Genomic DNA, 27655 nt, shown 5'->3' with positions numbered 1-27655 from the left:
TAACTACTTTTGATTCTTGTGTCCCAGATAACCAGCATTTAGCAGTTAAAAGTTCATTAAAAATGAGGCCAAACATAGATGAAAATGCCAACAAAAACACGCCTGAAAAGACAGATGAATAAAATGGTAGTGCCATTAGAAACAGGTTTTCTCAGAGTCTTTTTAAACATAACTAAAGAACATTTTGTAAATTTAATTACATTTGATGTAATTAAACTTCTTCAAAGTAATTGTCCTAAGGATATGGAATTTTAAAGTGGAAATGATACTCTGAAGTAGCACCCAATGAGGGCACTTTCTGCAAATATCCATGTGTATTCCTTTCATGACCTAGAGTTCAAATTTATCTAGTGTTTTCCACACTACGGAAATAAGTTTAAACTATAATGTACAATTAAAATTAAGATGGTAAAAGCATGTTTGAGTTGCAGTCCTGCACTTTTCCACAATTAGGAAGGCAATAGTTCCCTTGGGTTTTCCTTCTTTAGCTGTGAAGGAAAATTGCTGGTTAGTATTTCCAAAACATTTCTGTGATACTCTACAACATCAATAGCTCAACAAAAGGAGGTTCCTCCTGCTGTTCTTTTAATCCAAAATCCAACTTTAAAATACATAATTAGAAAATATTCTTTTAGAGGCACCTCCATTTTTCTTTTTTTTTTTTTTTAATTTGAACTTTTCCACATTGGAATGCTGCTCAGATAATCCCTTCTCTCAGTCTGAACTTTGCTATTGAGAAGGTCCTCGGCATTTTGTCTTCTTTGTGGAAGGGTAGGGAACAACTAGTGCTCTTCTGGCTAGCAGATAAACACGGTGGATGAACAGGGCACCACAAGCTTAGATCAGGACAGAGATTCATCACTGACAGAGAGGAAAAAGGTAAATAATTTCATACTAGAAAATATCTAAAACAGTGAAGCACACTTGGAAGCACAAGTATTTGCAACCAGAATTCCTGGCGACGTCACAGCACTCAAATCTGTTTTCCTACATTTAAAACTAACTCTATACCACTAAACAATTACTAGCAAACTTTGTGTTTTGCAAACACCAATTGAAGAAGAGTAAGGAGCTGCCAGAGCCATTGCTGGCAAAGAGGCAGCAAGGCAGGATGCTAATCTGAATGGGGCAATAAAAGCACGCCTCTGTGTCAGCCGGCACACTTCACAGGCCAGGTGTTTGTGGAAATACACATCTGCTAGAGCCTGAAATAATTGTTCAGAGCACAAAGTAGGGCAGTTCTAGTAGAGATATCGGCTCAGTAGCAACTACTGTTGCTAGGGCAGTGGCTGGCAGGAAGAAGATACAGATAATCAGCAATATGACCATCTGTTATGACAGGAACAATTTTTTATTTGCCAGAGGCAGCAAATATCCCTGTGAAAACTGTTGTTCACTCATTCCTAACAATTTACAGCATTGTTTGCAATGTATTCCAGTGAGAACCTGGTGGTCATACAGAGTTACAAAATGAGCCTCTTTGTTGGTTCATATTATGCTATGGGCTGGTAAATATGAGAAAAATGTAAAGGCCTTGTTAAAGAATAAAACAATGTTTCTGCATGAGCTTCTTAACTGCTGCACAACTTGAAGAATAATGATCCAAGTCCAAACTGCTGTGCTCACATGAACCAAAAGAGAAAAATTAAAAACTCAGTGAATGTGAAATGTCAAAGAGAAAAGAAATAAATTCATAAAAGTACACAAGATATAAAAAAATGAGGCCAGATGTGATTAGCTTGATAACTTCAACAAAGAGCCTTTCCAGATTGGTTTTGAGCCAATCTAGTGCTTTTCTCTTATTAAATAACTTCAGTGATTTGTAGTCCTGTTTGTATGTGATTTCCTCCTACTTTAATCTTCACAGGATCAGTGAAACGTTAGCTCAGGGATACTTTCTCTCTGAAGCACAAGAGGCTTAGTCAACCTGTTTTGTATAAATGTCTAAAAATACATAGATCAATTGATTTACAAAAGGCAATATAGTATCTATCTTGCCCACTCCTTCAATCATGAGACAGCAAACACTAGAGACGTGAGATGTATTTATTATGTTTTTCCTATGTTTGAACAATTGTTATGAAAATGCAGTTCTGCTGGAGCAGGTCCAGAGAAGAGCAACAAGGCTGGTGAAGGGACTCAAGCACAAGTCCTATGAGGAGAGGCTGAGGGAGCTGGGGTTGTTTAGCCTGGAGAAGAGGAGGCTCAGGGGAGACCTCATCACTCTCTACAACTCCCTGAAAGGAGGTTGTAGCCAGGTGGGGGTTGGTCTCTTTTCCCAGGCAACTATCAGCAAGACAAGAGGGTCTTAAACTGTGCCAGGGGAGGTTTAGGTTAGATGTTAGGAAGAAATTCTTTACAGAAAGGCTAATCAGGCATTGGAATGGGATGCCCAGGGAAGTGGTGGATTCTCCAGCTCTGGAGGTTTTTAAGATAAGACTGGATGTGGCACTTGGTGCCATAGTCTAGTAACCACAGTGGTAGTGGATCAAGGGTTGGACTTGATGATCTCGGAGGTCTCTTCCAACCCAGATGATTCTATGATTCTATGATTCTATACTTTGAATTCCTGTGTTTTGCCATCACAACAGGTCTTTACATTTTGAAAGTTGATAAGGTAAGCAGTAAGTCCCATGAGGTTTCCTTCCTCACATTTCTGATGGACAGTAAGAATGTAATGTGTAATGTGAGATTGAAATAAAATGGGTGGTTCCAAATTTGGTAAAGTAAGCCAGTCCTGTTCCTTTTTTAGGGCCTGAAATATTTATAAAATATGATAAGTAGCTTTCCTTGATACTTCTGTATGGCACCTTCCATCCAAAAGAATCATGGAGACAGGTGAATGCTTTCACATACTGCTGAGAGCCTGAAGCTCCCCAGGTGGAGTTCTGGGGCTGTGATCTGAGTCAGGCATAAGGACTAACATACATGGAGCTACATGCAGCAGAAACAGGCTGTTCTTAACTAAATCAGTGCTAGACACATACCAAAGATCTACTCCTGATTTAAAACAAAGCCTGTGACATCTTAAACAACTGCACTTTGTCAGGACGATCTCCAAGCCAGAGTTTCCAGTGCCACTTGGAAAACTGATGCACTTCATGTACCATTTAAAGAAAATTTTTTAGCCTCCAGTGTTCCAGACTGTGCAGTCCAGACAGACTCCCACCTCTGTGTGGTTGGGCAAACAGCATCAGGAATGTATCCGATTTGAAGCAACCATTCAAAATGTGTATCTTTGTCCTCCTTGTGCCCTGGTCTCCCTGACACCTGACCACCACTATGACCAACAAATTTGATCATTCACAGGTGAATCAGATTGAGCAAAGGACTGAACTCTATCTAACAGTTTTAAAAGCTCTCGTTCAAGGAAAAATACATGTCAACATGGATTTGAGCTGAAAGGAGATCTTTCCTCTTCCCACGCTGTGTACTCCAAAGGAGGAAAAATCTGACCATGAACACAGCTGAAACAGGCACATCTGTATCTCTGCCTGAACACTACACTGAGTCCCTATTTTTACCCACTGTTATAGCTAAAATGGCTGCATTACAAGGTCACGTATTTTGCTGAAGGCGATATCGTGAGTCATTTGATTAAAACTCTGCCCTTCCTGGCTCTCAGTCCTTTTCTCTACTCATTAGTACACACAATGTAATAAAATGTCGGAATATCCCCAGAAGGGAGTCTTGCTTAGACCACTTCCTCTGTAGTTCACTACCACAGACCTCAATTCCTGGCTTAGGCAGCTTTCCAGATGAACTATAGATGCAAAATAACATTTTCAGTTAAATTTCAAGCGGGATAATGTGCAGCTACAGAACTTCAACATTGTTCTAAATTTAAACAAAATTGCAAGAGGAATTTTAGAGAGTATTCAAGAGAGTAAACAGAATAGAGGCTAAGCAAATACATAGTGGACACTATTCACCCTTCTAATTATCCATCTTGACAAGGGTTCTTTGATGCATTTGGTAACTTTTGACCTTCCCCCCTTCCTTTCCTTCCCCCCCCCAATTTTTAGCAAAAAGCCTTTACCCAACCCTCTAATCTAGGATAACTGAAAACTGAAAAGTTGATAAAATTAACCAGCTGTGCTAACTGATAAGAAATCACTGATAATATTAGATATTTTATTAAAGTTGAATTAACACTCTTCTATTTTATAACACAGTTTAAGGAAGGGTTCATTTTATAAACTCATAGGGTGTTGGAATGAAAGATGTGATAGTTCCCATGTAACCTCATAAATTCTCTTGCTAGTCAGTTTTGAGTCTACAAGCTCTAATAAAATTCTCATGAGAACACAGTATTCATCCATAAAAACTCCTGAACCCCCCATGGGAATTGGCTGGTTTAGAAGGGTTCAGAGGTTCAAGCCTGTGGTTTATTTATTAAAATTTTCTCAGTAAATATATCATAGAATAATAGATAACAAGCACACTGTTCTGCGCTAATAACATCCATCTTCCATAATACACATGCACAGTAATCTTCAAAAATAGGAGGGAAGAACCTTAAGTTACATTTGAATGTGAGTGCACTGAACCTTTTCTCAAAAAGAGGTTGAAATCACAAACAAGAGTGCGAATTTGCTTCCTTATTTTTCCCCTCACAAAACCACTGTCATCAAGCGCAGCTAAGATGTTGCTCTGTGCAAAGCTATAAAAAGGGAATTCAGATCACCTGAGCTTTTAATAGACTGGGCTGAGGTTAGACACTTCTAGACCCCGAAGATGATGGTGACTTAGAGACAACAGTAGTAGAGCATCAAAAGTTGTAGAAGTACATTCCTTCTCTGTAGTATTAGAAGTATGAATCTGACCAGGAGCACCATATCCATGCTGGAATATATTTTGTATAGTCTGAGGTTGGAGGCTCTGAATCAATTTTACCTCCTCCCTCTATAAAGCCTCCAAACCAACCCTAAAAAAGTGCAAATTCCTTCCTTCCCTTGGAGACAGTAAACAGCAGCAGGAATGTGATAGGCAGCAGTAGCTTCTGTGAGACGATATGGTATCCAAGAATAGCTCAGATACTCACACCAGGGATGAGTTTGTTAGCTAGTTCATGTCAGACTAATTATTCTAACACAGGATCCACATAGTCATTTCCACCTCAAAAGGCTTCTGAGGGAAGAAAAGTATCACTAAAATCCAGATAGATTTTTTTTTTCTGTTGGAAAGAAAAATCAGTTGCTCTGTATCCTCTGGTGGTGGAGAAGAACACTTTGACTCTAAGACAAAGTCAATCTTTCACAGATACTTTTTGGCAGCTCATTTCAGGCCTTTAGAGGCAGGCTCTGAGGTGGCAGGAACAGGGAGGTGACAAAGTCACCTTTCTTCCAGCACTACAACCAGCTGCCAGCTTCCAGCTCTGAAGATCAACAGGCAGATGGTCACATCTCTCCTGGTCCAAATCTCACTGCTTTACACAGGTGTGCAGAGCACTGCAGCACCATCTCACTGCGGGACCAGGGCTGCCAACGCCACCTCGCCTCTAATGTGCTGGGGATGAGCACGCCAATGACAGTCTCTACATTCTCTACTCAGCAGCTCTCATATCCTCCACTCTTCTCCTGGCACTTCTGTGTAAAGATCAGACAGGAGAGGAAGATGCTCCACAGAAAGGGTGGAACACCCTTGTGTATTCCCTGCCTTGCCTCCCTGGGACACAAATACATAGCTTTCATAGTCAGCTGCTCTGTGCTCCATATTGCAACCCATACTCAACTCTCCATTGCCTAACACTGATGGAGTGCTTGCCTACAAAGAGCACAAGGCTGCATAGCAAACAAGCCATTAGTCTCCTTTCTCTGTGGTCTGCATGTGTGCAGATCCTGCCCAGAAAAACAGACTGTGTTCTGATTTCTGCCAACCATCTGCTGAAACTTAAATGTATTTTATTTTTTATTCTCAAACAACTCCAAGCAACTTCACAGGCTTCCTTCATTCATCATAACAGCACCCTGAATATGTTCAGAAAATTTGCTTAGCTTTGATAATAAAGTTCTGGCTTTGTATTTCAAAGCAGTGTACTTCAAATCCTACTGGGACTGCATTTTTATTTAAAATCTGCTGTATCTTTCCTTTCTCTCCATGTGAGCTCAGCACCTGTACAGTATTTGAGTGCCTGCATGAGAAAGATAATTAACAAAAATATTCAAACAATCTTTTTTTTTCCTGGAAGAAAGCAAACTTACTTGTCTGTGTGCATATGATATAGCTAGTTTCCTTCACACTGACACACCCAATAAATATTTAAATAAAATTCAACTGTTCAACATGTAAAGTAAGCATTACAAATCTTCTTAATTTCTTGATAAAATCAAGAGTTTGATCCTACAAGTAGTGTACATTATTATATACTATTAACCAGCTATAGCTGTGCACACACAGGAAGTATGCAGGCACAGTACTTTTACACATCTACACATCTTTTCTCTGGAACAGAGCTGGCATTTGTCAAATCATTTACACCATATGGACAAGAGAGAGCAATGGAATATAGCAATCATTGACTTTCACAAAGAAGAAACTACATCTGAATTCCACTTCAGCCCACTCAAATCCTAAGGCTCTAGGGAAAGCTTCTTGCTAGCTCCAACAATAAGAGTGACCTGTAATTTACACAGCACATCTTTTGAAAGATTCTCAAACTTACAAAGATTTACAGGGGTCACTTCAGCCAACAGTGAACTGCAGAGAAGGGCAGAAATAAGTTTGTGACATAAAGAGATAGGCCACAGAAGTGAAAGACAAGAGACCAAGAATAATGTAGCCCTTTGAAAAATGTAGAGGATAATAGGTAGACACACTATAAATTATAACACTAGATTATCCTTCAGCTTGTAAAAACTATCAGGAGACCTTAAATACCTACAGATGGTCAGTGCCTCCATTTTCAATTACTTCTGACAGATGGCCCTTCCCCATGGCTCAGTGCTGATACGCCAAGAACAGTGATTAGAGATTGACTCAGAGGCAAGAGTGGTGCCATACTTTGCAATATGTATTTATAGTCAGACCCAGAGTTTTCTTTACCTCTATATCTGCAATTCAAAAATGCTGCCTGAAGACATATTGAAACAATAGCAGTCCCATGGTTCTATCCCCCATCTTGATTTACCACCATAAATCATACTGAATTGAGAGACAAGGCTATTCATCAGTTACTTGAAGACCCCAGAATATATCAGTATCCTTTCTAGCAGCTAACAGCTCTGAGTATACTTAATGCATTTCATTATCACTGCAACTCTCTTTCATTCCCAAAAGTTGAGGATTCTGTTATAGATCAAATCATCAGTTAAACTATTGGCCAGTAATCACAAAACCCAAGCCAACTGCTGACAAACCAAATCCATAACTTGCATTTATACTAAATTAATCACATAACACGTGGCATTTGTTAGCACTTTACCACATTGTATTCAATCTGGTTATTTCCTGACTCTAGTTCCAGTTTCAATCATGCCTTTTCATTTTATGTAAAACATCCAAAAAATAAAATGATCCAAATGTCTTTATCACCTCGGAAAATGTAAACTGTGGGAGTGTGAAATGTAAATTCTTCACCATCTAGTAAAGCACCAGGCCCAGATGGTCTCTCTGCGGAGTTTTTCCAATGATCCAATTTCCTCTTTCTGTCACATTTATGATGCCTTTATTGAGAATTATAATAGGTATTCAAAAGACATTTAGTAAAGCAACTGTTAATTTCATTTTTGGATTTTGGAGCCTGAAGGACGTCAGGAAATAGGTTTGCTTGCCCACTTATCATTACCTTCAACTGTGTGGGATGCATCCAGAACATCACAACTCACTCTGGTTTCAGTAGTGTCAGCCACATGGCTGCAAGCAGCTTCTTGGCCAAGCCCCTTGCTCTCCCTGCTCCAGTGGCCCAGGTGCATCCCAAGGAGGGCTCTCCCTCACTATGGACCTGACAGGCATCTACAGCACCCCTCTTGACAGATGGCATAGACAATGTCATGTATGAAGATAAAGATGTGTCCAAAGTGTGTATCCGTGTGTGTCCGTGTACAAAACACACCAAACTGCCTTGTCAGCATTGGCCCAAACTGATCATGTTAGAGAAGATGATTATCAACCAGATTAAACTGGAGAATTACAAAAACACTTGATACAAAGCAGGAGCCAGACTGAAAAGAAGTATAAAAGATGCGTGAAAACTCATAACAGAAGGGATAGACCTTAGAGGGGAAACAACTGCCTCAAGGGTGGGTGATTCAGCCCATGACTTGTAGAGAGCTGCAGGGGTCTGCAAAAAGGTAGAGGATCCATATCTCCTGCAGGAGTCATGTGTAAACAGGGAAGTCTGCAATCTTTGGGGAAGGGGTGTTTTTGTAACCCATACTGCCCATGAGTGAGGGGGTGCACTCAGCTCTGTGCACACATGGCCCTGAGTGTTTCTGTGTGTGCATACGTGTACACTAACAAGGCTTTGGGATTAGTCATAGGAGACTGTTTAGAAATTTCTAGCATGGTTTGTCTATTTGTATTACTGGTCTTGTATGGACAGTTCACTGATTGTTGGTTAATTACACACTGCCAATAATGTAATAAACTGCTTCTATCCATATTTATTTTAAACTATGTGAACTCAGCAGTTTTCCCCTGCAACGTCTAGCAAGTTGCTTAAGCAACCAGAGATATCTGTAGCACAAAGATTTCATGTTTTCTTCCAGAGTACTGACGCAGAATAAATTCATGTTTAGTGAATCACATCTAACTACAGGTGAGATCCCCTAAGTGCAAGCAATATTTGTCTCAAAATAACTATTTTTAACTAAGACATTACACACACGGTTATTTCAGACCTATTTCCCAGGAGTTCATATGCAGATGTTACATGGTTAGCATTTGTAATTAATCATGTTGTTATACTTCAGTTTGGAGATCAGCAGTCACTGTTGGCCCCATATTTTCCCTTTGAGTTATCTGTGAAAAAGCAAACTGGGCTGGATTTGGATCTCAATTACCACAATCTCACAGAGAATAACCTTAGCTAAGCCCCACCAAAGAATTCGAATCATAACTGTACAATGGTTGTTGCAGAGTTTCACTAATCCTACAGGTTTTGGCCAGGGGGGTTGGGGGTGGTTTGTAACATCAACTCAGAATTTCTGTAAGACAGACAAGTCTCTTCAATTTTACCCACTTAATCAGCCTGGCCAATTCTCCCTCCTTCCATAGCTGTAATAACATACTCTAGTGGTCCCTAATGCACCTTTTGCTGTGTATGTCTGGGTATGCCAGTCAGTGCTAATTTGCTATAATCCTTCTGTCCTGACTTTTCCAAACAACACCGATACAAACGTAGGCAGTTTGGTCCAAAGTGTGCACTCTGATTGCCTCACAGTCCTGAACGTTGCCCAGCACTGAGGCATTACCAGAGACAGCAAACTCTTTCAACACATACTCGCAGTGTAGATAAGACACAAGCAGATAAGCAATCAGAAAGGTTCTAACATTTACCAAACAATGAACTTTGAACAACTTGGTAAAGGAAATAACACACAAACACACAGCCCAGTTTCTGGGCTGAGATTGTAGCTGAACATCCCAGCCAAAGATAATTGTATTTCACAAAACTGCAAACCTCACATGAGAGTTTATAGTGGAAAAACACTGACAGGCCATTGTCTGCAGCATTGTATTCACAAGGCTGTAATTATAGCTTTACCATAATGAGTGTAACTCTGTGGTCAGAAAGATAGCAAGAATATGATATTTTCCATGGAATACTTCTTCCTTCATAGACGTTTGGCTTGAAATCTGGATTTTAAGTTGCAGTACTGTTGGCATTATTTTTCTCACACTTTCATTTTTTGAGGTTGATCTATACAAGTGCTTTAACTTGGCTTCTCCTTTTAGGTGTACAAATAAAAACTACTTCATTTTTTTCCAATGCGCATAGCAGTAGACATGTAAACAAGTTCTATAATTTGATGTTTATAATCCTCCCTTGGCACTCACAGTGGTACTCCTTCGAGTATCATCAGCCACAAAAAAATGAAGATAGCTTTTTTCTCTTTTTTTTTTTTTCATTTAGGTTACTGCTGTTATTAGGCAAGATCTCTGAGGTCTCACTAAGCTGTGCTCCTCCTGCCTGGCTTGGCAAGAGACGTATTCCTAACCCACGCTGCCTCATGACAACCACCATGAGATACCAGTCTTACCACCCACTGGGGGCTCATACAGCACATGGGTGTGGAAGGTTTCTGGCTCGTCTGCACTGGAGGAGCAGCAAAAAAATCCTCAGCAGAGACAAAAGATCTGGCTCCATAATCAACCGAGCATGAAATACAGTACCCATGTATCTGAGCGTGGGAAGAGCTTAGGAAGGGGAAGGAAAACATCATCTGAACTGTTAAAAATGTTACTTTTAATAGATGTAAAAGATAGGTCGGTAACCATTATTGGGGGTTCCTAAGTAATGGGTGGTCCTCCTTACTGGACGTACCAACTCTAATGAGCTCTGATGAGGAAACAAGGTCAGTACCTCACTCGGAAAGTGCTGGAACAAGAACATTGCTTTGAGGGCCCAAGCCTGTTCACCACTTTTTCTCAGTAGTACTTGTATAAGCAATACTCCTGATGCTAATGTGATTATCTAAAGGCAGAAGGAATACTCATACAAATAAAGGCTGGGATTTATGCCTAGTAATCTGTCTAATCTGGCACTCTCTCTCCTTCAGCTGCACTAGATGTTTTCCAGCAGAAGACTCTTAAATAATATTTCCATAATACACTGATATCCTGGGGGAAATTCTCTCATAGCTTACAAAATCTTTCCTGAGACATGAGTATTCATCAAGTTCTATGCAGAAAGAGCTGAAGGATCCCAGGGGAAAAGTGCACCATCAGGAGGGCTGTAGTTTAGTCTAAGGGTCCCTTTCTAAGTGCCAGTACTATGAGGATTGTCCTAAACCTGTATGTATATCCTCAGCAGGGTACAATGCAGCGTTAGGGATCTAAGGTTCAGGTTTCACTGAAGTAAGAGAACCTTGAGACATCACTTTCAAAAAATAAAATATAAACTCCTACCAACATCGCATTTACCCCTGCATACCTGCAGACACAAAATTAGAGCCCTGAAAAGAACACAAGGGATGTCCTGTGGGTTAGGCCAACATCCAGCTCTCCTCAGTATCCTTTCTTTAATAACAAAAGATACTATTTAAAGAGAACATGCAAGCCAGGCATATACATTTCCTATATTCACCTCCAGCACCCACAATCACTGCATTAGGGACGTTAAGGAGCATATCACTACTCATTCTTTCTAGCATCTCTTTATGAACATGCAGTCCATTTAATTTTTTGTCTCCTTTCCAATGTGCTGACTTATTTGCTTCCAAATTTGCTGCTGGCAGCAAATTTCACAGGTTCACTATACCTGCTACATAAAAAAAAAAGTATACTCTTTTTTATCTTTTCTAAGCCAATCCCCTACTGGTTTCAACGATTGCCCCTAGTTCTAGCTCTGCAGGATTTGGAGAACAATCTTTATTCATTCTACCCACTGCCTTGATTTTAGAAATACTGATCACATTCACTGTCTCCAAACTGAGGCTCATGCTGTGGGCAGCCTCACTCCCTTCTATTTGACCCCTGAGAGTATGGGATGTGGGTTTGAATGGGACTGTCCCTCCACCTTTCACTCCCCTCGTCAACACATGAGCAAGGATCAACTCTAATGATCAGAGTTCAGACTGCAGTTCCAGAACAGAAATGTCAGCAGTAGCTAAATTTTCTGATGATTTATCATCATGGCTCAGCACACAGTTCACTGAATGCCAGACATGGTTCAAGGAAGTGACTGAGAATGGGGAGATCAGCAGTTGAAATCAGTTATTGCAAAATCACAGCCCGAACTACCCTCTGTGTACCCCATAAAAGCTAGGATCTCACAGACCTCTTCCTTCTAGGAGGGATTTTGTATCTTACTTTCCCTTCTTTTTAGTGTGAGACTGATCTGAAGGATGCCTATTATGTGGATACTCCTGTCCACAAGCTTGCCCATACTTGACCTGAACAAGGTCCAGCCAGCTCATGCTCCTGTGTCAATCAACAGCCATGGGCAAAAGAGAAAGAGCAAGAACAGTGGGCATGAATTGGTGTCTTATAAAGAGTAAGGACAGGGCACATATATATGAACTTCCATCCTAAAACTTCTCTAGCTTCAAACTATTTTTCAGCCCAGGAAGCTGCTTCGAGGCATATATAGGTTTTAGGTAAGACTCAATGCATCTGGAAAACCTGGAGAGGGCAAGAGATCCTGTGCCTCTGTCCTTCAGTGAGCTGTTGTCTGGAAAACTCTTGTCTCTCAGTATGTGCAGCAGAAAAGAAATCCCTCTGTACCAAGCACATAGTAGTGAGAGGTATAAGAGATCTGATATCTTTCATACGATGACAAATATCAGTGAAAGGGTCTGAAAATATATACACACAAAAATTCCTCTTTCGACCCAAGAAACTTTCATTCTCATGAGTTATTTTCAATCAGCTGAAAACACCACACAATGACAAACAAGCCACTCCAAATATCTTTGAAATCCCCTGGGATTTCACTCTAAATTCCTGAACCGCTTTAAAATCCACATATTCACTAAAAAGATGGGAAATTTGGGATATCTCAGAAGCAGAGCACAGCTAGTGGTCCTAATCTGGATTTAGTTAGACCAAGGGCTCCTGGGATACTGAAGAGGAAAACCTCCATTTCTTCAGAAGATGAAGTCTATCAGCTTTTGAGAACTTAGCTAGGAAACCCAAATCACTACACTGAGCAGAACCCAAGGCAGTTTAATCACTCGCTCTTAACACCAGCTACAGCCTTTTGACTATGCCTGATGGGCAGAAACAGTTTTACATATGCTCTCCCAAATCACTGCATATCACAACCCAATTCTTGCATTTAGTTCCTATTAATCTCTTCACTATTACATGTAGCTAGAACTTAATTCCTCTGGAGACCTCACACTAAAATTGTGGATATTGTCAGTTCCCAAGGCCCAGAGCAAGGTTTCTGTGGGCATGTACCTTTTTCAGTGTTCACTGGACTCAGTGTCTGGGAAGATTCCTGAGATACCACTGACCAGTCATAACTCTGAGTTGCATTTCACTGAATTTACCAAGAATTTCAGACGGTGCCATACCATAATGCTTTCTTGCATTTCAGGCAAAGTCCCCTGACAAGTCAAAGAAAATGCACAGCTCCAGGTAATCTCACCCTTTTTCGCAGATGCCTGCAGAGGCTCTCCCCAGCCTCCCATCCAGTCATGCAATCCCAGATCTTCCTTTGTAGGCCCTCCTGAATTAGCTAATTGAAACAAATGACTGATTGAATGAATTCAGCAGAAAGTGATGCATTTTTCTGCCTGGTTATGTTTTTGCTGGGCTACTGAGTTGACTCAGTCGATGAGGACTGGGAGAGAAGGAGCAAAACTCAACAATTACTGCACAAAATAAGGGACTGAAAAGCAAAACTGGAAATGAAGAGGCTCTTTTGGCAGCAGTGAGCTTTTAAATTTGAGCACTATCTCCCGTGAAATCACTGCCCAAGGACCCATCTCTTTTTCCTTTGCAGGCTTTGCAGTCCCTGTTCATATGTTTAGTTCATATAAAAGGTCTTAGTTTATGTGGCTGCCGGTCAGATTACTTTATGGTTATTATAAAAAGCAGTATCTCTGCCTTTTACTATTTGATTGATGATTCTGAATCCAAGCTTTCATAATAAATTTTCAAGCAAGTGACACCTCAGGACTGCAGGGTAATGAGTCACAAAGTCAGTCCAACAGGTTGTACATTGCCTTTGAAAACAACCTTCTGTTCCTTTAACACCACTGTCCTTCTCATTGCTTCTCTATGTATGTGTGTGCAGATACAAAAGCTTGCAGAATTTAACAGTCACTGTTTTGTACTGGAACATAACAACTGACTTCTTCCTTAATTAACTACAGATTATTAAACCTGAAGCCTCTGAATCTGCATTTTAGAAACTATATTTTGTCTCCTCTTCCTTTTCCATAGTCAAACCCAATGAAGATAACAATCTTTGCATTTAAATCTTCTGGAACTACAGCTGTCTCAGGGTGCTTAGCTGCTCCTTTTCCCTACCCTCAGGATCTTTTCTTCTGTGTCTGCGAGATTTCGGAGACACCCTCCCGTTTCACATTATGTTCTGGGATAGCAGTTAGCACTAACTCCTAACTGGAGCTTACAACTCTGAGCAGCCTTTAGCGTTAATAAAGGAAGACTAACAAAAAAACACAGACAGCTTACAGCAGAGAGAGGTCTTTGATATGTTTCACTCTGCCAAGGTCCTGTCCAATCACAGGTAGCCTCAGCAAAAATGTCTCAGGGGAGGGAGATGGGCTGCGTTACAACTCCCTTAGAGGCTTCTTATTCTAGACACAATATAAGCAAAGCAAGGCACAAGCTCAGCCTTTCTCAGGAGAGTGCATACATTCAGATGTAATGTAGGTGGGGCTAACACAAGGTCACACATGATCAACATAGGTGGAAATTTCTGGGGACTGGGCTGTGCAATTTTAAGAAGCCTCCACTTAACATTTTTAGCCTTTTTCTCTTCAGCTCACATTTTCATGAAGATGAAAAAACATATCCCTGAAACTTAAGCAATTTGCTTGCCAAATTTGAAAGCTGTTTTTGCAAAGCAGAGAGATGCTAGAGGCTGTTCAGTGAAATGCTTATGTTTATAATGGACAAAACTGCGTATTCTCCCCTAAATTCATCCTTGTAGTTGGCTCGATTGTTGCAAATGGAACTTTCCAAAACCAAAGCAAACAAATCATAATACAAAACAAAATAACCAAAACAAACTAAAACAAAACAGCTGGAAGCAGACACCCAACAGGGAAATTTCAGCTCAGACTGGCAGTCACAAGCAAACGAAAACTAGACTAGAAAGCACATAGCAACAGTAACACTAGCTTTGCTGCTAGCTCTGTTACATTTCACTGTTAGGACTGAGGGGTTTGATTTGTCATGCTACCAACAAACTAATTTAATGAATTCTCCTACAGTTAAAATCTTCCCACCTGTGCTGTTAAATACAGCAACCATTTCACATCAGAGAATAGTTAAGTAACAGCTTATGGAGAACAGTACCAAATATCTTCATAATTGAAAATGGAAGAGAACATAACAAGCAGCATATAATTATGTGAATTCCAATTTAGCCCAGACTTCAGGGTTATCCAGTCTACTTAAGTGAGAGTATCATTGAATCAGTAACCACAGCTGGTCACTATCCTAGAGGTGCCAAAAGACACTGTATTTTTTCTGCTTTGGAACCCTCTCAAATAGAGTTGCATGGTTCTACTCCATTTAATCCACTATTTATTTTACTGTGCTTTTTAAGAGCCGCAAGTGTCGGAATACTTCATAAAGAAATACAAGATTGCTGGATTTCAGCTTATGAATCCACTTTCTGTTAGCATTTTGGAGCTGTCCTGCCCTCAAGTGTCCTGTCAAGTGCCTGTCAAGTGTATTTGTTTTCCAGAGTTGCTTTACCTTCAGTGTTCCTTCCCACAAACACTAGTCAGATGAGAACGGTTCTGTTTTCCACCAAGCAGACAGACTTGGAAGCTCGCGTGCAGTGGGTTTGTATCAGAGCAGTTAAACACTAACAGGAAAAAAACAAATGGAACGTTAGGACTGGAAATTAAATGCATTAACCCTAATGAGAACACTAATTTGCTTTCCAGCTAGCTCTTTGGAGCGGAAAACTCCCACACCTTTAAGCAAAGAAACCGAAAGGAAACACAGGATTTTGGCAGAGATTTTCAAATGACCCCTGAAGAAGGCAGGTATCCAAGTCCCATCATAAGGCATTGTAAGTCTCTCCCTGTTGTGGCCATGTTTATGCTCAATCTGTTTGTGGGAACAAGGGAAGTGTGGGGCATGTCACAGATAGGCACCCCTGAATTTTTGCTGAAGAACACGTCCTACAGTGGTCAAGAATGGTTCACTTGAGAGAAACCTAAAGAAACACTGCGGAGAGTGACAAAATATGGACAAAAATAGCTTGTAGTGGAACAGGTCCAGCAAACAGGACTAGCAGACAAGAAGTCAGGGTGTTAAAAAAACTACGTCAAGCAATTTCATAAACTAGCTACGTGTATAGTATCAGGGGCTGTGCCTGCTGTTTCCCCTGATAAACACGTACCAGCATTCAGCCTATGTGCCTGCTCACCTGACTTCATGCAGACAGCTCTCAGAGTTTCAAAAGATGCAGGTGAGGAGAGAGAGAGAGAGGAACCTGTGAGGGTCAGAGGGGTGCCTGGCACAGCAGTGAGTGCTCATCACTGGGTCACAGGGTGTCTGTGACAGTGCTGCAGGCAGCACACTCTCACCCTGGTCTCCATGGGATGGGTGCCCTTTGGAGACAAGCAGCTCTGCAGACATAACTCTTCCATCCCAAACATCCATCATGAGTTCTTCCATCTCAAACATGGCAAGGGGGGAGGGAGGGGGGTTGGGCTTCAAAGAGTAAAATAAGCCTCAGATCTTTCCGTTGCCTGAAGGGCTGGATAAGGAGTCTCAACAGGCAGGAGATGCCCCCCATGAGCTGGGCACTGCTGCAGAGGAGCCCCGACAATCACAGTGCACAGCCATACTGCCCTGTACCAGCACAGCCCCATCTCACAGAATCATAGAATTGTTAGGGTTGGAAGGGACCTCTGGAGTTCATCTAGTCCAAGGCAGGGTCACCTAGAGCAGGTGACACAGGAATGTGTTCAGCTTGGTTTTGAATGTTTCCAAAAAGGGAGACTGCACAACCTTCCCAGGCAGCCTGTTCCAGTGCTCTGCCACCCTCAATGTAAAGAAGTTCTTCCTCAATATTGAGGTGAAACTTCTTATGTTTTAGTTTATTGCTATTTAGTTTATTGCAATTGTTCCTTATCCTGTTGCTGGGCACCACCGAAAACAGTCTGACACCATCCTCTTGGCACCCACCTTTGGGATATTTATATGCATTAGTGAGATCCCCTCTGTTTTCTCTTCTCTAGATTCAACAGGCCCAGCTCCAGCAGCCTCTCCTCATGATGCTCCAGACCCCTCATCATCTTCGTGGCCTCCGCTGGACCCTCTCCTTGTCTTTCTTGTACTAAGGAGCCCAGAACTCCTGATGCAGCCTCACTAGGGCTGAGTAGAGGGCGAGGATCACTTCCCTCGACCTGCTGGCCACGCTCTTCCCAATGCACCCGAGGATACCATTTGCTTCCCGGCCGCAAGGGCACACTGCCGGCTCACCGACAACTTTTCACCCACCACTCGTCTCCCCGCGGCCCGGCCTCGCCAAGCGCCACCAGCCTCCGCTCCGCCAGCGGCGCTGCGGGCGGGCCGGGCCGCGGCGCCGCCGTAACGGCGGCAGGGCCTCCCGAGGGACCGAGCCGGGGCTGGGCCAGCCAGACGGGACCGCGGCGCCACACGGTGCCCGCCGGGCGCGGGAGGCGGGGCTGGGGCAGGTCGGAGGGCGGCGGGACGAGGTACGGCGGGCGGCGGGGAGGATGAGCCGCGGCGGGGGCGGCCGAGGGCGAGTGGGGCATCGGCCTTGTCCCGGGGTCTCCACCGCGGAGAGCGGGAGAGCGAGCGCGGGGCCAGGCGGGAGATGGAGGGGCCCGGCCGCGCTCCGCCGAGGGCCGTCTGCCCAGGCCCCGAAGGCCGGGCCGTGAGCCTGGCCCCTACCGCGTCAGACCTCGTTCTCGGGGGCGCCGTGGCCCCGAATCCACCTTTTGCCCTGAGGGGGTTACAGCCGGCGGGGAGGGGGCGAGTTGCGAGTTGCTCGCTTTAATAGTAAAGGCTGGACGTGAAATGCTGAGTGTGCACTCTTTGCTGCCACCCTTTAAAACTGTGATCAAGGACACACCTGTTCAGGTGTAAAGAAAGATGCGCTTAATTAAGCGTACACTTTATCTGGGAGAAGGGGGGGAAAGATGCGCCCCAGACCGGGGGGAGAGGCCGTGGCGCTGCGGGGGCTGTCGGGCTGCAGTGCACTGCCCGGCACTGCCACTGCTGCCTTCGCCCAGCTCAGCCGGAGGAGTAGGGACCGACGTCACAAGAGAAGCTTAAATGCTTTATGGAGGACAGGAGCCTAACTTCCGACAGTCGTCAAAATGGAAAGGTGAAACTAAAAGGGCATAGACACAGAAAGAATAAAGCTACTGTACGTATAGCTTCCCAAAACAGCCTAAGTTTCTGCCTGGAAATTTTGGGTAGACTGTGAAAATTCCTGGGTTTGCCTAGTGTTGCAGGGTCTCTGACGTCCTGCTTGAAATGCACCAGGTGCAGTGTGCCTGAAAGGGCACTGAGCTGTGCACTCAGAAGACCTATATGTATCCATAGTGTGTGCCCAGATCAACCATGTGGCACAAGTGCAACAAAACCAATGCTTTGGATGATGTCAAGCTTTTTGTTTCCATACATTTATTTTTGACTGGGAAAAATGCATGCCACACACGTCCCAAAAAATCCCCTAATGGAAATACCCGGATAGTGGGGTGTAAGGAAGGGCAGCAGTTAGTGGAAAAAATGGTACAATAGCCAACAGACATACCTTCTGAATGTTTTGGCAGAGTAGTCAAACATGACTTAGAAGACTGTGGTGTTATTTAGAAACCTTTAAGTAATGATTTCTTTTCTACCAGGAGAAAGGAATTTGTTTGCCTTCAGTCGGAATGTGTTTTCTCTTCCAGACTTGGGACCATGGCTATTGACTGGATTGGTTTTGCATATGCTTCGTTGCTTGCTTTTGGAGGTGTTGTAGGATACACTCGTAAAGGTAAATATTGAGGCAGCAGGATTTAGAGATGAAGCGTTTGAATTTCCTCTATGCAATGTGAGACATGAAAGTTTTGCTGTAATTAACACAACTGCATGTTAAATCCATCCTGCACTGCTGTAAATGCATTGAGTCTCACAAGATGTTCTTGGGTCAACTTAAGCATTTAAATGGTAACTGATGAGTTTGTTTTCAGGGCAAAGAGGGGCTGTCATATTATCTTTGACCTTTGGTGTGTTTTGGGCCTTCTCATTTCCTGTAACTATTCCTATGTTGAGCACAGTAGATGATTTTTGATTAGAGCTTATTTTCTACAGAGACATCCAGGCTTGATTCTGACATTCCCAGAAAAACACTGGAAAGGACCGCTTTTACTTGCATACTCTGATTTGGTGGTTAATTCTCTCGTACTATTAGAACTGTGTCTTTTCACTCTAAGATAAGGAGGCCGGTTTTACTATAAAGCGCATTTTCGGTATTTCAGTGACTTTTTGCAGTCCCCCAGGTGGCAGCGCCGTGCCCGAGCCCAGCACCCGGCAGAGGTCGCAGCGGTACCGAGGACGGGCAGGCGGGAGCTCCAGGCTGGTCCCATGAGCTCTCCCACGAAGTTACAGCAGCGCAGCGCTCTCCTTCCCTGTGGCTATTATTTGTCCCGATTCTTGTGATTTAGAGTCACTGTTTCCCTTTGTAGCGTGCGCATGCCTTGCTCTTAGAGACATGGCTTCACTCTGAAAACATTTGCTGTATTTTTGTGTTTGCACCCAGCTGCACTCACTAACTATCCCATTCACCTGTTTTCTTCACTCTTGGTTGGTCAGGCCTTGTGACAGATTATTTTTTTATTGGTGATGATTTCCATTTTCCTGCAAAGTCTTGATTAAAAATATTCAAAATAACAGAATTGGGAGCTAAGTGACACCCGGGGGTCTGGATTCTTTATTTACAAACATTTTGGGATCAGCTTAAGCCAAATAATGCCTGCTGATTCTGTGCTTTTATCATATGGTACAAAGACAAATGTGTGCTCAGAAACCTAAATATATTACTGAAACTCTGGGATTTATGAACCCCTTTTGCAATAACACTGAAAGAAGATGTCATGTTACTTTTGGAAGCTCTGTTTTCATCCTCACTGCCATCTAATTGGGTTTTTATTTTTTATTAATTAAATGTGATGTTAGTGATACCATTTTATTGCCCAGGACTGATGTCAGACTGAAAGGCCTTATGATGTTGGACATGTGTTGTCCACTTTACTCTTTATATATATTGACACATTTCTACCATTTTTGGACACTCCCAGGTGCTGTAAGATACAGTTAAAATGAACAGACAGTTCAGATAAATTACAAAAATCCTTCTAAAGGTATGTATGATAGAGATAATAGCTAAATTTAGGTTTGTGCTTCAAGTATTATTTTTCCCAAATCACAAGTATTACTGGATCCTGATCATCTTACTCTAGCTTAGTTGACTTTGCCCGTACTACCACACAGGAGAATGACCCAGTTACAGAGGTAATGTTCTCTATTCACAGTGGGTGAGCTAGCTGGACTGTGGCAAAATCAGTTCCTTTTTTGAAATATTTGGATAGTACTGTATAGAGAGAAAACTGCTGTATAAAGATTGAGCTTAAAGACATTGTATTGAGAAATAACACTTGAATGGTTTCTTGCAGGTAGCAAAATCTCTTTAGCTGCTGGCCTCACCTTTGGTTCTGTGGCTGGTTATGGAGCTTACTGCATAACATGTGATCCAAGAAATGTGAAGATATCATTGTGTAAGTGTTTTACTACAGTAAACAAACAAACAAACCAACAAGCAGTATCCTGAACTGCATGTAAAATTCTCTCTTTAGTAAATTTTGAGTATTGCTTTGGTTTAAATATTGGGTTTTAAATAGAGTTTGACACTTTGATTTAGCTTGCAAAATTCAAGACTTTAATTAGAACCATTTTCAAGGTAAGGCAGATCATTTACACAAAGCCAGCAGGTGTGTACCACCTGGCAGCACCTCCTTTTATTAGATGGCTACCTAACATTGCACATATTGTGAAATCCAGCTGAGAAACATGGGATAGTACTGCAATTGAATCATTAGCTTTACAGATTAGAAAGTAATTCCAGCAGTAAAGTAGGTGTGGGATCCTGTCTTGCATAATGTAACCTATCCTCAGCCTCCAGTGAAACAAATACTTTGATTTAGTGTTTTTCCTTTGCTGCTAAGAAAGACAGAATACAAACTATGCAATAATTGTCATGTTAGCTAGTTTGCCATGAAACCCTCATGGATGCAAGAAGCTACAACCCCTAAAGGGGACATTGACCTTGCACAAGTGATTTGCAGTAAGAGCAATTGGGAGCTAAAACTCGTCGTTTTAGCAAAGGTGGCTTGGGCTGTGGTTTCACATGCAGAAATGCATTTAAAATTCATTTAATCCAGATTGTGTGAGTACACAATTGTTTTTTCTGAACTTAGAATTTATGGTATCCTGTTCATACTTTACACCAATCACAGTTATAAAAATTTCCATTTCAAAAAAATGTTGAGTAGCATTGTTAGCAAATTGTTCCCACCGAGTTCTTTAATAAAGGTGATAATGGTGTATCTGATCTGCTCCTAGATGACCTAAAATTGGATTTTTGGTTTTGCCACCAAGACCCAGCCCAGATTAAGTTATGCCACTCTTAAAAAAAAAAAAATAAATTTTTTTTGAATGAAGACATAGCCTGAAGTATGTGTAAATTTGTAATCATTCAGTGTGAGATGCTTTTAACTAGCATATGGAATTGTACTTTTATGGGTCAATTAAATCACTAATTTAGATACAGAAATTGTGGAAGAGGAGACTAATTAAAACTTATTAAATTTTGCCTGTTTCCCAATTCCTTGGTTTTGAAAGGACTAATACAAAATTTCCATTATAGTGCTTGTGAACATCAGATATACTGAAATAGTCGGTGTTCTGCATTTCACGTAGCTGTAGGCATGTGAGGACTTTCTCTCAACTGAAGAAATGTATATTTTTATTTAGTAGAAATTATGGCACTACAGATGAGATAGAATTCACTACACCTGCCTTAGAAAGTTTTTTTTTATGTAGAGTAAAAGGAACAAAGACTTTTTAAAACAGTTTAGAATGTTTACAGAGAGATCATGTTCTTATTGCTTAAAACCTAAACATATATTTAACCTTGGCTATGAGTGGGTGCCCTCTTCAGTATCCACTTGTGCTGAATGTAACAAAGAAGGTTGTCATTTTGCCTCAAGTGAGTTAGGAAGTGCTTGTACAAAGTACTCTGCCAGGACCAACCATTCAGGCTGCTCTTAATCTCTTCCAACCTGGTGTATCTCAGTCTTCTGGCTGCTAGATACATAGATATCTGAAATGAATGAAAAACTCAGTAGGAAAACTTCAGAGGAAAGAAAAATTAGACACGTTCCCATACCTTAACAACCTTTGGTGGTTACTCTATATGATAGTTTCAGAATAGTACGGGCTTTCTGTAATAAATGTGCATTGCTTCTGTAGAAAATCAGAATGCTTTCACTTATGCCTAACCTGCCAAAGTGTGAAAAGCAGAGCACAAATGAAAGATGGAAATTAAGTGCTTGGATTAAAGTGACCACTCTGAACTTAGAAAGCAATACAGTAAATTACAATGTAAAATGAAGCAAGTACCCAAACTTTTAAAAGGTTAGTAAATCTAAAAGAAAAACCACCCCTCCAAACCCATAATTATCTGTAGTATTTATCACCTAGGCAAGAGTCTCCTAGAGTAACGTAGGTAATGTTTTAGTACAAGACCTTGAAAGTAGGGTTCTTGTAACTTGTCCTACATACAGAGTATGTAGCATATGGATACCTCAGGCAAATTCTCTTAGTTGTTCTGTAAATTATTATTTCAGGCATTTTCCTACTCACCTTGAAATTAGCTCTGTGCTTTCTTGAATACTTCAATGCAATTTTATGTGTTTGAAGTAGGTGTGGAAAGTCAGACTTCAGTATGCAAAGAGTGCTGGTATGCAAGTGTGCTATGCACAGTGCAAGTTGATTCTGCCCTGAATATGATTCACTGAATTGAATTTGTTGTGATTTACTGAATTTCTTTGACTGATTTAAGGTGAAACTGAATGTACAGCACTTTAGAAAATCAGGTCAAAAAGTTGAACATCTTAAAAAGTCAATGGCACATGTGAAAAGCCAGACAGTAGCAACTGGAAAAAAATAACATTGCAGAGTGAACATGCTTTGTAGCTTGTAATAAAATGTAAAAATACTCAGAGTTATGGCAAGACAACTACTGTGGAATAGTAGTTCAGACATTCCTGAGCGGATCAAGGCTATGGGACTAGAAAATAAGAGCAATGGATAATGGAACGTAATAGGGTTATTTTTGCAGGGTATCTTTAATGAATGCACAAAGCTGGTAGAATTCTGCAAGATACTTGTAACTGTCAGAGCTTGTTTTATAATGCTGGAGAGAGTTTAAAACTAATTTTTGACACCTGTTAACACAGGACTGTTCACAGGAATAGACAGTGAAGTTTGAAGAGAATTAGCCAGATGGTTTTTAACTGCTCCATAAAAAGAAGAGATTTGTGTAACTGGCGTTACTTTGGCTGCAAGAGTGATAAAGCCCAGCTGCCCATGAGAAGTCCTGCCTCTCTGCCCACTTCTAGGAAGCATTTCAGGTGACAGTTGTTTGATGAAGCCAGCTATCTTTGCAGTTTAATGTATTCTCTGCATTGCCAGCCAGTCAAAGGAGGTGATTGTCCTGCTCTGCTCTGCTCTTGTGCAGTCTCACCTTTAGTACTGCATGCAGTTTTAGGCACCATAATATAAAAAGACATTAAGCTATTAGAGAGCATCTAAAGGAGAGCAACGAAGATGGTGAAGGGCCTTGAGGGGAAGCTGTGTGAGGAGCAGCTGAGGTCACTTGGTTTGTTCAGTCTGGAGGAGACTGAAGAGAGACCTCATTGCAGTCTACAACTTCCTGGTGAGGGGCTGGCACTGATCTTTTCTCTGTGGTGACTAGTGACAGGACTCAAGGAAACAGCATGAAGCTGAGTTGGGGGAGGTTTAGGTTGGATATCAGGAAAGGGTTCTTCACCCAGAGGGTGGTTGGACACTGGAACAAGCTCCCCAGGGAAGTGGTCACAGCACCACAAGCCTGTCTGAGTTCAAGATGTGTGTCGACCATACTCTAAGGCACATGGTGTGACTCTTGGGGTGTCCTCTGCAGGGCCAGTAGGTGGACTCAATGATCCTGATGGGTCCCTTCCAACTCAACATATTCTGTGATTCTCATTTACGTAGTGCTCTGCAGCCATAGTTTGAGATGAAATCCCCCTGCCTGATGAGTTCACTGCTGCCTCCATTTTTAGGTAAAACTATTCCAGAAAGAAGATGTAATTTCTTTCATGATGTTTGTTTTCTGCTGCTTGTGCTGCATTTGTTCCCTCTTGGGCTGCCCACCTCTTGTCACAGACATGGATGGTTCCCTTGTAACAAAAGGATACAAGTGAACTTGTGGTCATGATGAAGAAGATGTTGATAGCCATATTCTATAGCAAAAACAAGTGGCAAACCTTCCAATCTAGTTTTTAAGGTTCAACAAATAAAGAGCTAATATTCTAAAAATAAAACAGAAAAAAAGTTGATTGAACTAGCTCTTTGAATAGTTAGAAAACAGCTATTGTGATCTGGGGTGGAGGGATTTATGAGACACTATTCGTGTAATTCACAGCATACATGTTACTGTTACTACAAAGATTCGTCCTCCTTTATTTGTATCCCTATGAATGTAGTAACAGGGGGAGTAGAATTCACTGTCTAACAAACTTACTTAGTGTCCGTGGAATAAGATTTAGCATTCTGCTGCACATAGAAACCTTATTTGTAGCTGAAAGAAATCATAGTGGTGTATTTTGGAAAAGCAAGAATCTTTTTACAGACCCTGTATCTGATCTAATTTTATTAAACTGCAGTTCATAGCAAAACAGCATTGACCTTTGATAACTCTCCATGTTCCTGAATGGTCCACTAGGAGAAGTGAGAGTATTAATATATTGAATTGTCTTTTACAGTTTCATCTTTTCTTTTGACCCTTATAATGGGAATGAGGTTCAAGAGGTCCAAGAAATTAATGCCAGCCGGACTAGTAGCAGGCCTGAGGTAAATATTGCAGATCTTAATGTAAAGATTTTGCTGATTTTCAAATAGTTGCCAGTTGACACCTGATTCAAAGCCGTATCAGTGGTAGTAACTATCATTTAGCAATTACACAGCTTAAGTGAAATTAGTTTGGAGGTCACAGTCCTGTTTATAGTGAACAGCTTTTTCATCTCACTAGCCAGATACAGCTGATAAGAAGTGACTTCTGCAGCACAGAAAGGAGAGGTCTGCCATTAAATATTAATGTACATTGATAAGGCTCTTAGAAGAACCTGGATAAGCCTCAGGGGTTTTGAACACATATGCATATAATTAGTCTAATTTCACACAACACAGTCATCTTAAAAAAGGGCCAAGACTTTGGTTTAGAAGTGCTGCATTCAAAACTACAGGAAGCACAGCACCATTGAAAACCACAACATTTTTGACCTGACCTAAGGACTTCGGTCAGTATTTCTGCAAATTATGATGTTTCTAACCATTCCAACTGCTTTATTGCTGCTATTGGACATTCTGGAAAATGTCATTTTCTGTATGTCTTATATTGGAATTAAACTATGGAGTAAGTAAAAACTTTTTTTTCCCAATGAGTCTGTAACTCAAAACATTTTTCGGCTGTAAGTCAGAATCTCTATCTTCTGAAGAAATAATAACTGTTGCTTCATTGTTACCAGATTTAATATAGCACCATTCTGTTTTACTCCAGGATTTTTATACAGGGAGATAAAAATCAGATGCAAATTGTCAAGATGCAAAATTTAAGAATCAGGACTTACACCAGAAAACATTGTCCATTGTGGATCACTCTTCCAGCCTAGGTGGGCTGTGTGTTTCAACAGGCACTGAGTCTGTAGATTTAGACACTTCAAAAGATTGCTTAATAGAGGCTCTAAGCGTCAGTTATTTATGAATGCCCTGTTATTTAATGATGACTTTCACTGGTTTTGTTTATGCACAGCCATAATTATATTTTTTTGGGTTTTTTTGCAGTCTTTTGATGATTTTGAGGCTTGTTTTTATGCTGCTGTAGCAGAATTTAGCAACTCAAGACATGAGTATGACTGCTGTGCCCACCGAACAAACAGACATGCTCTCCATATTTTAAACCAAGTCTGAACACAAATCTTACATTGCATTTATATTTTCTGTGAAAGATCTGTACCTGTTATTTGATTGACACGGGATGATATTTTGCAAGCTTTTTTTAAAAACTAAAACAAATGTTTCGTTGATATATTTTGATCTACTTCCATTTAAGCAGTCTGTTAACTCAAGGAATCTTTCTCTGTACGTTTGATCTCTTTTCAGGGTGCTGAGCACCCCAGGAAATTGAATTAGTCTTGCACTGTATCTCTGAGAGAAGAATATATATAAATACATCTTTATGCTAAAAAGGTATCTTGTATTGAAGCATAATTTTGTAGTTTGTCTATTAAATAATCAGTTCTAAATCAATAAAGTCTCAGGCCTGTACTGTGTTGCACTAAAAAACCCTAACCCTTCCTTTCAAACACATGTTCTTATTCCACTGAGTCCAAATCTAAAACCTATTATCAGTGTTCAAATAAAATGTAAAATGTTCGAAACTTCTCAAGTTTTTATGCAGCTGAGTGAGACTGTTCAATGAAGAGCCTGGTGATCTGCTTTGTACTCTAGTGGTTTAAAACATATATCATGCTGTAAATTGCCACTGACATGAACCACAGCTGAGGAATGTTTGCCATCCTGCAGAAAGACGTTCCAAACTCTCAGTACTCTTGAACAGGTTTGCTGTTCCAGTCTTATCGAAGCAAAGGAGACTGTTCAGTCATAAACTATTCAGGATTAAAGTTGCTTTGTTTTACATACAAAATAAATATTTCCTGGGTCTCAAAGCTTGGCCAAGAGTGTCTTCTGGTGTAGAGGAAGTGTACAGCCAAACCATTAGTAAATTGAGTACAGGTGAGTGCAATATTGAAGACAGAAATTTTGCTTCATTTTTTTCAGGCTGTCGTGTATCAGATCTCAGTGCACAAATCCACTAGGGGAATACCAAGGTTATTATTCTTGGCAGGGGCTTAGGTGGTGACAAGGTGTGTGAGCAGCTCAGATGTCTAAGGCATAACTGACAAAGAAAAGCAGGGGAAAACACACAACACAAAAAAATCCTTACCAACCCCAAACCACAGCCTGCAGCTCTGGAATCTTTTGCTGACAGATGTTGGTATCGGTCACCTCCAGGTGTTGCCAGGTTTACAGGTGATTGAGCTGGTGTTACAGATTTCAGATTGGGATGACAGCTGCACAAATACGATGTGCTTCATTTCACCATGAAGCAGAACTTGAAGGCGTATCAGGCATATAGCAGGCTTTGGTGACATGCAGATCTGGATACTTGCAATGTAGACACAGTGAACGCCTTAGATTAAGCTGCAGTGAAAAGCAAAGGCAACCTAGTGCTGAAATGCAAAAGGCCATCTGCAGTTGCTGCTACCCTAGATCCTAAATGCAGTTTAAGATGTTGCGTTTTAGAGCATGTCCAGAGTTGATCCTTCTGTGTGTTCTCTGAATTAGCCATGGGGGCAGGGGGCTGGGGCTAGCCTCCAAGCTCCACTGTAATGCAGAAGCTAGTGCTGGAATTCCTGAGCAGCCAAAACGGGTAGTG

The 27655-nt window shown here is 41.3% G+C and overlaps 1 protein-coding gene across 3 annotated transcripts; it reads left to right on the top strand.

Moving 5' to 3' along the window:
- The first annotated feature begins 17434 nt into the window (after positions 1-17434).
- Positions 17435-26592, top strand: TMEM14A (transmembrane protein 14A). Of its 3 annotated transcripts, XM_032683218.1 has the most exons (6): positions 17479-17484; positions 17914-17928; positions 18747-18832; positions 20511-20612; positions 24924-25011; positions 26002-26592. In XM_032683218.1, the coding sequence occupies exons 3-6, from the start codon at positions 18757-18759 to the stop codon at positions 26039-26041; spliced, it is 306 nt and encodes a 101-aa protein (XP_032539109.1). In that variant the 5' UTR covers positions 17479-17484; positions 17914-17928; positions 18747-18756; the 3' UTR covers positions 26042-26592. The 3 variants fall into 3 exon arrangements, with proteins under 3 accessions (XP_032539110.1, XP_032539109.1, XP_032539108.1); XM_032683219.1 differs by lacking the exon at positions 17914-17928 and having other exon boundaries at positions 17435-17540; XM_032683217.1 differs by lacking the exons at positions 17479-17484; positions 17914-17928 and adding an exon at positions 18153-18175.
- The last annotated feature ends 1063 nt before the right edge of the window (positions 26593-27655 follow it).

Source organism: Chiroxiphia lanceolata, chromosome 3 (assembly GCF_009829145.1).
Source record: "Chiroxiphia lanceolata isolate bChiLan1 chromosome 3, bChiLan1.pri, whole genome shotgun sequence".
Lineage (NCBI taxonomy): Eukaryota > Metazoa > Chordata > Aves > Passeriformes > Pipridae > Chiroxiphia > Chiroxiphia lanceolata.
Note: the sequence above shows the minus strand (reverse complement) of the source record. Positions and strands in the feature narration are given on the sequence as shown.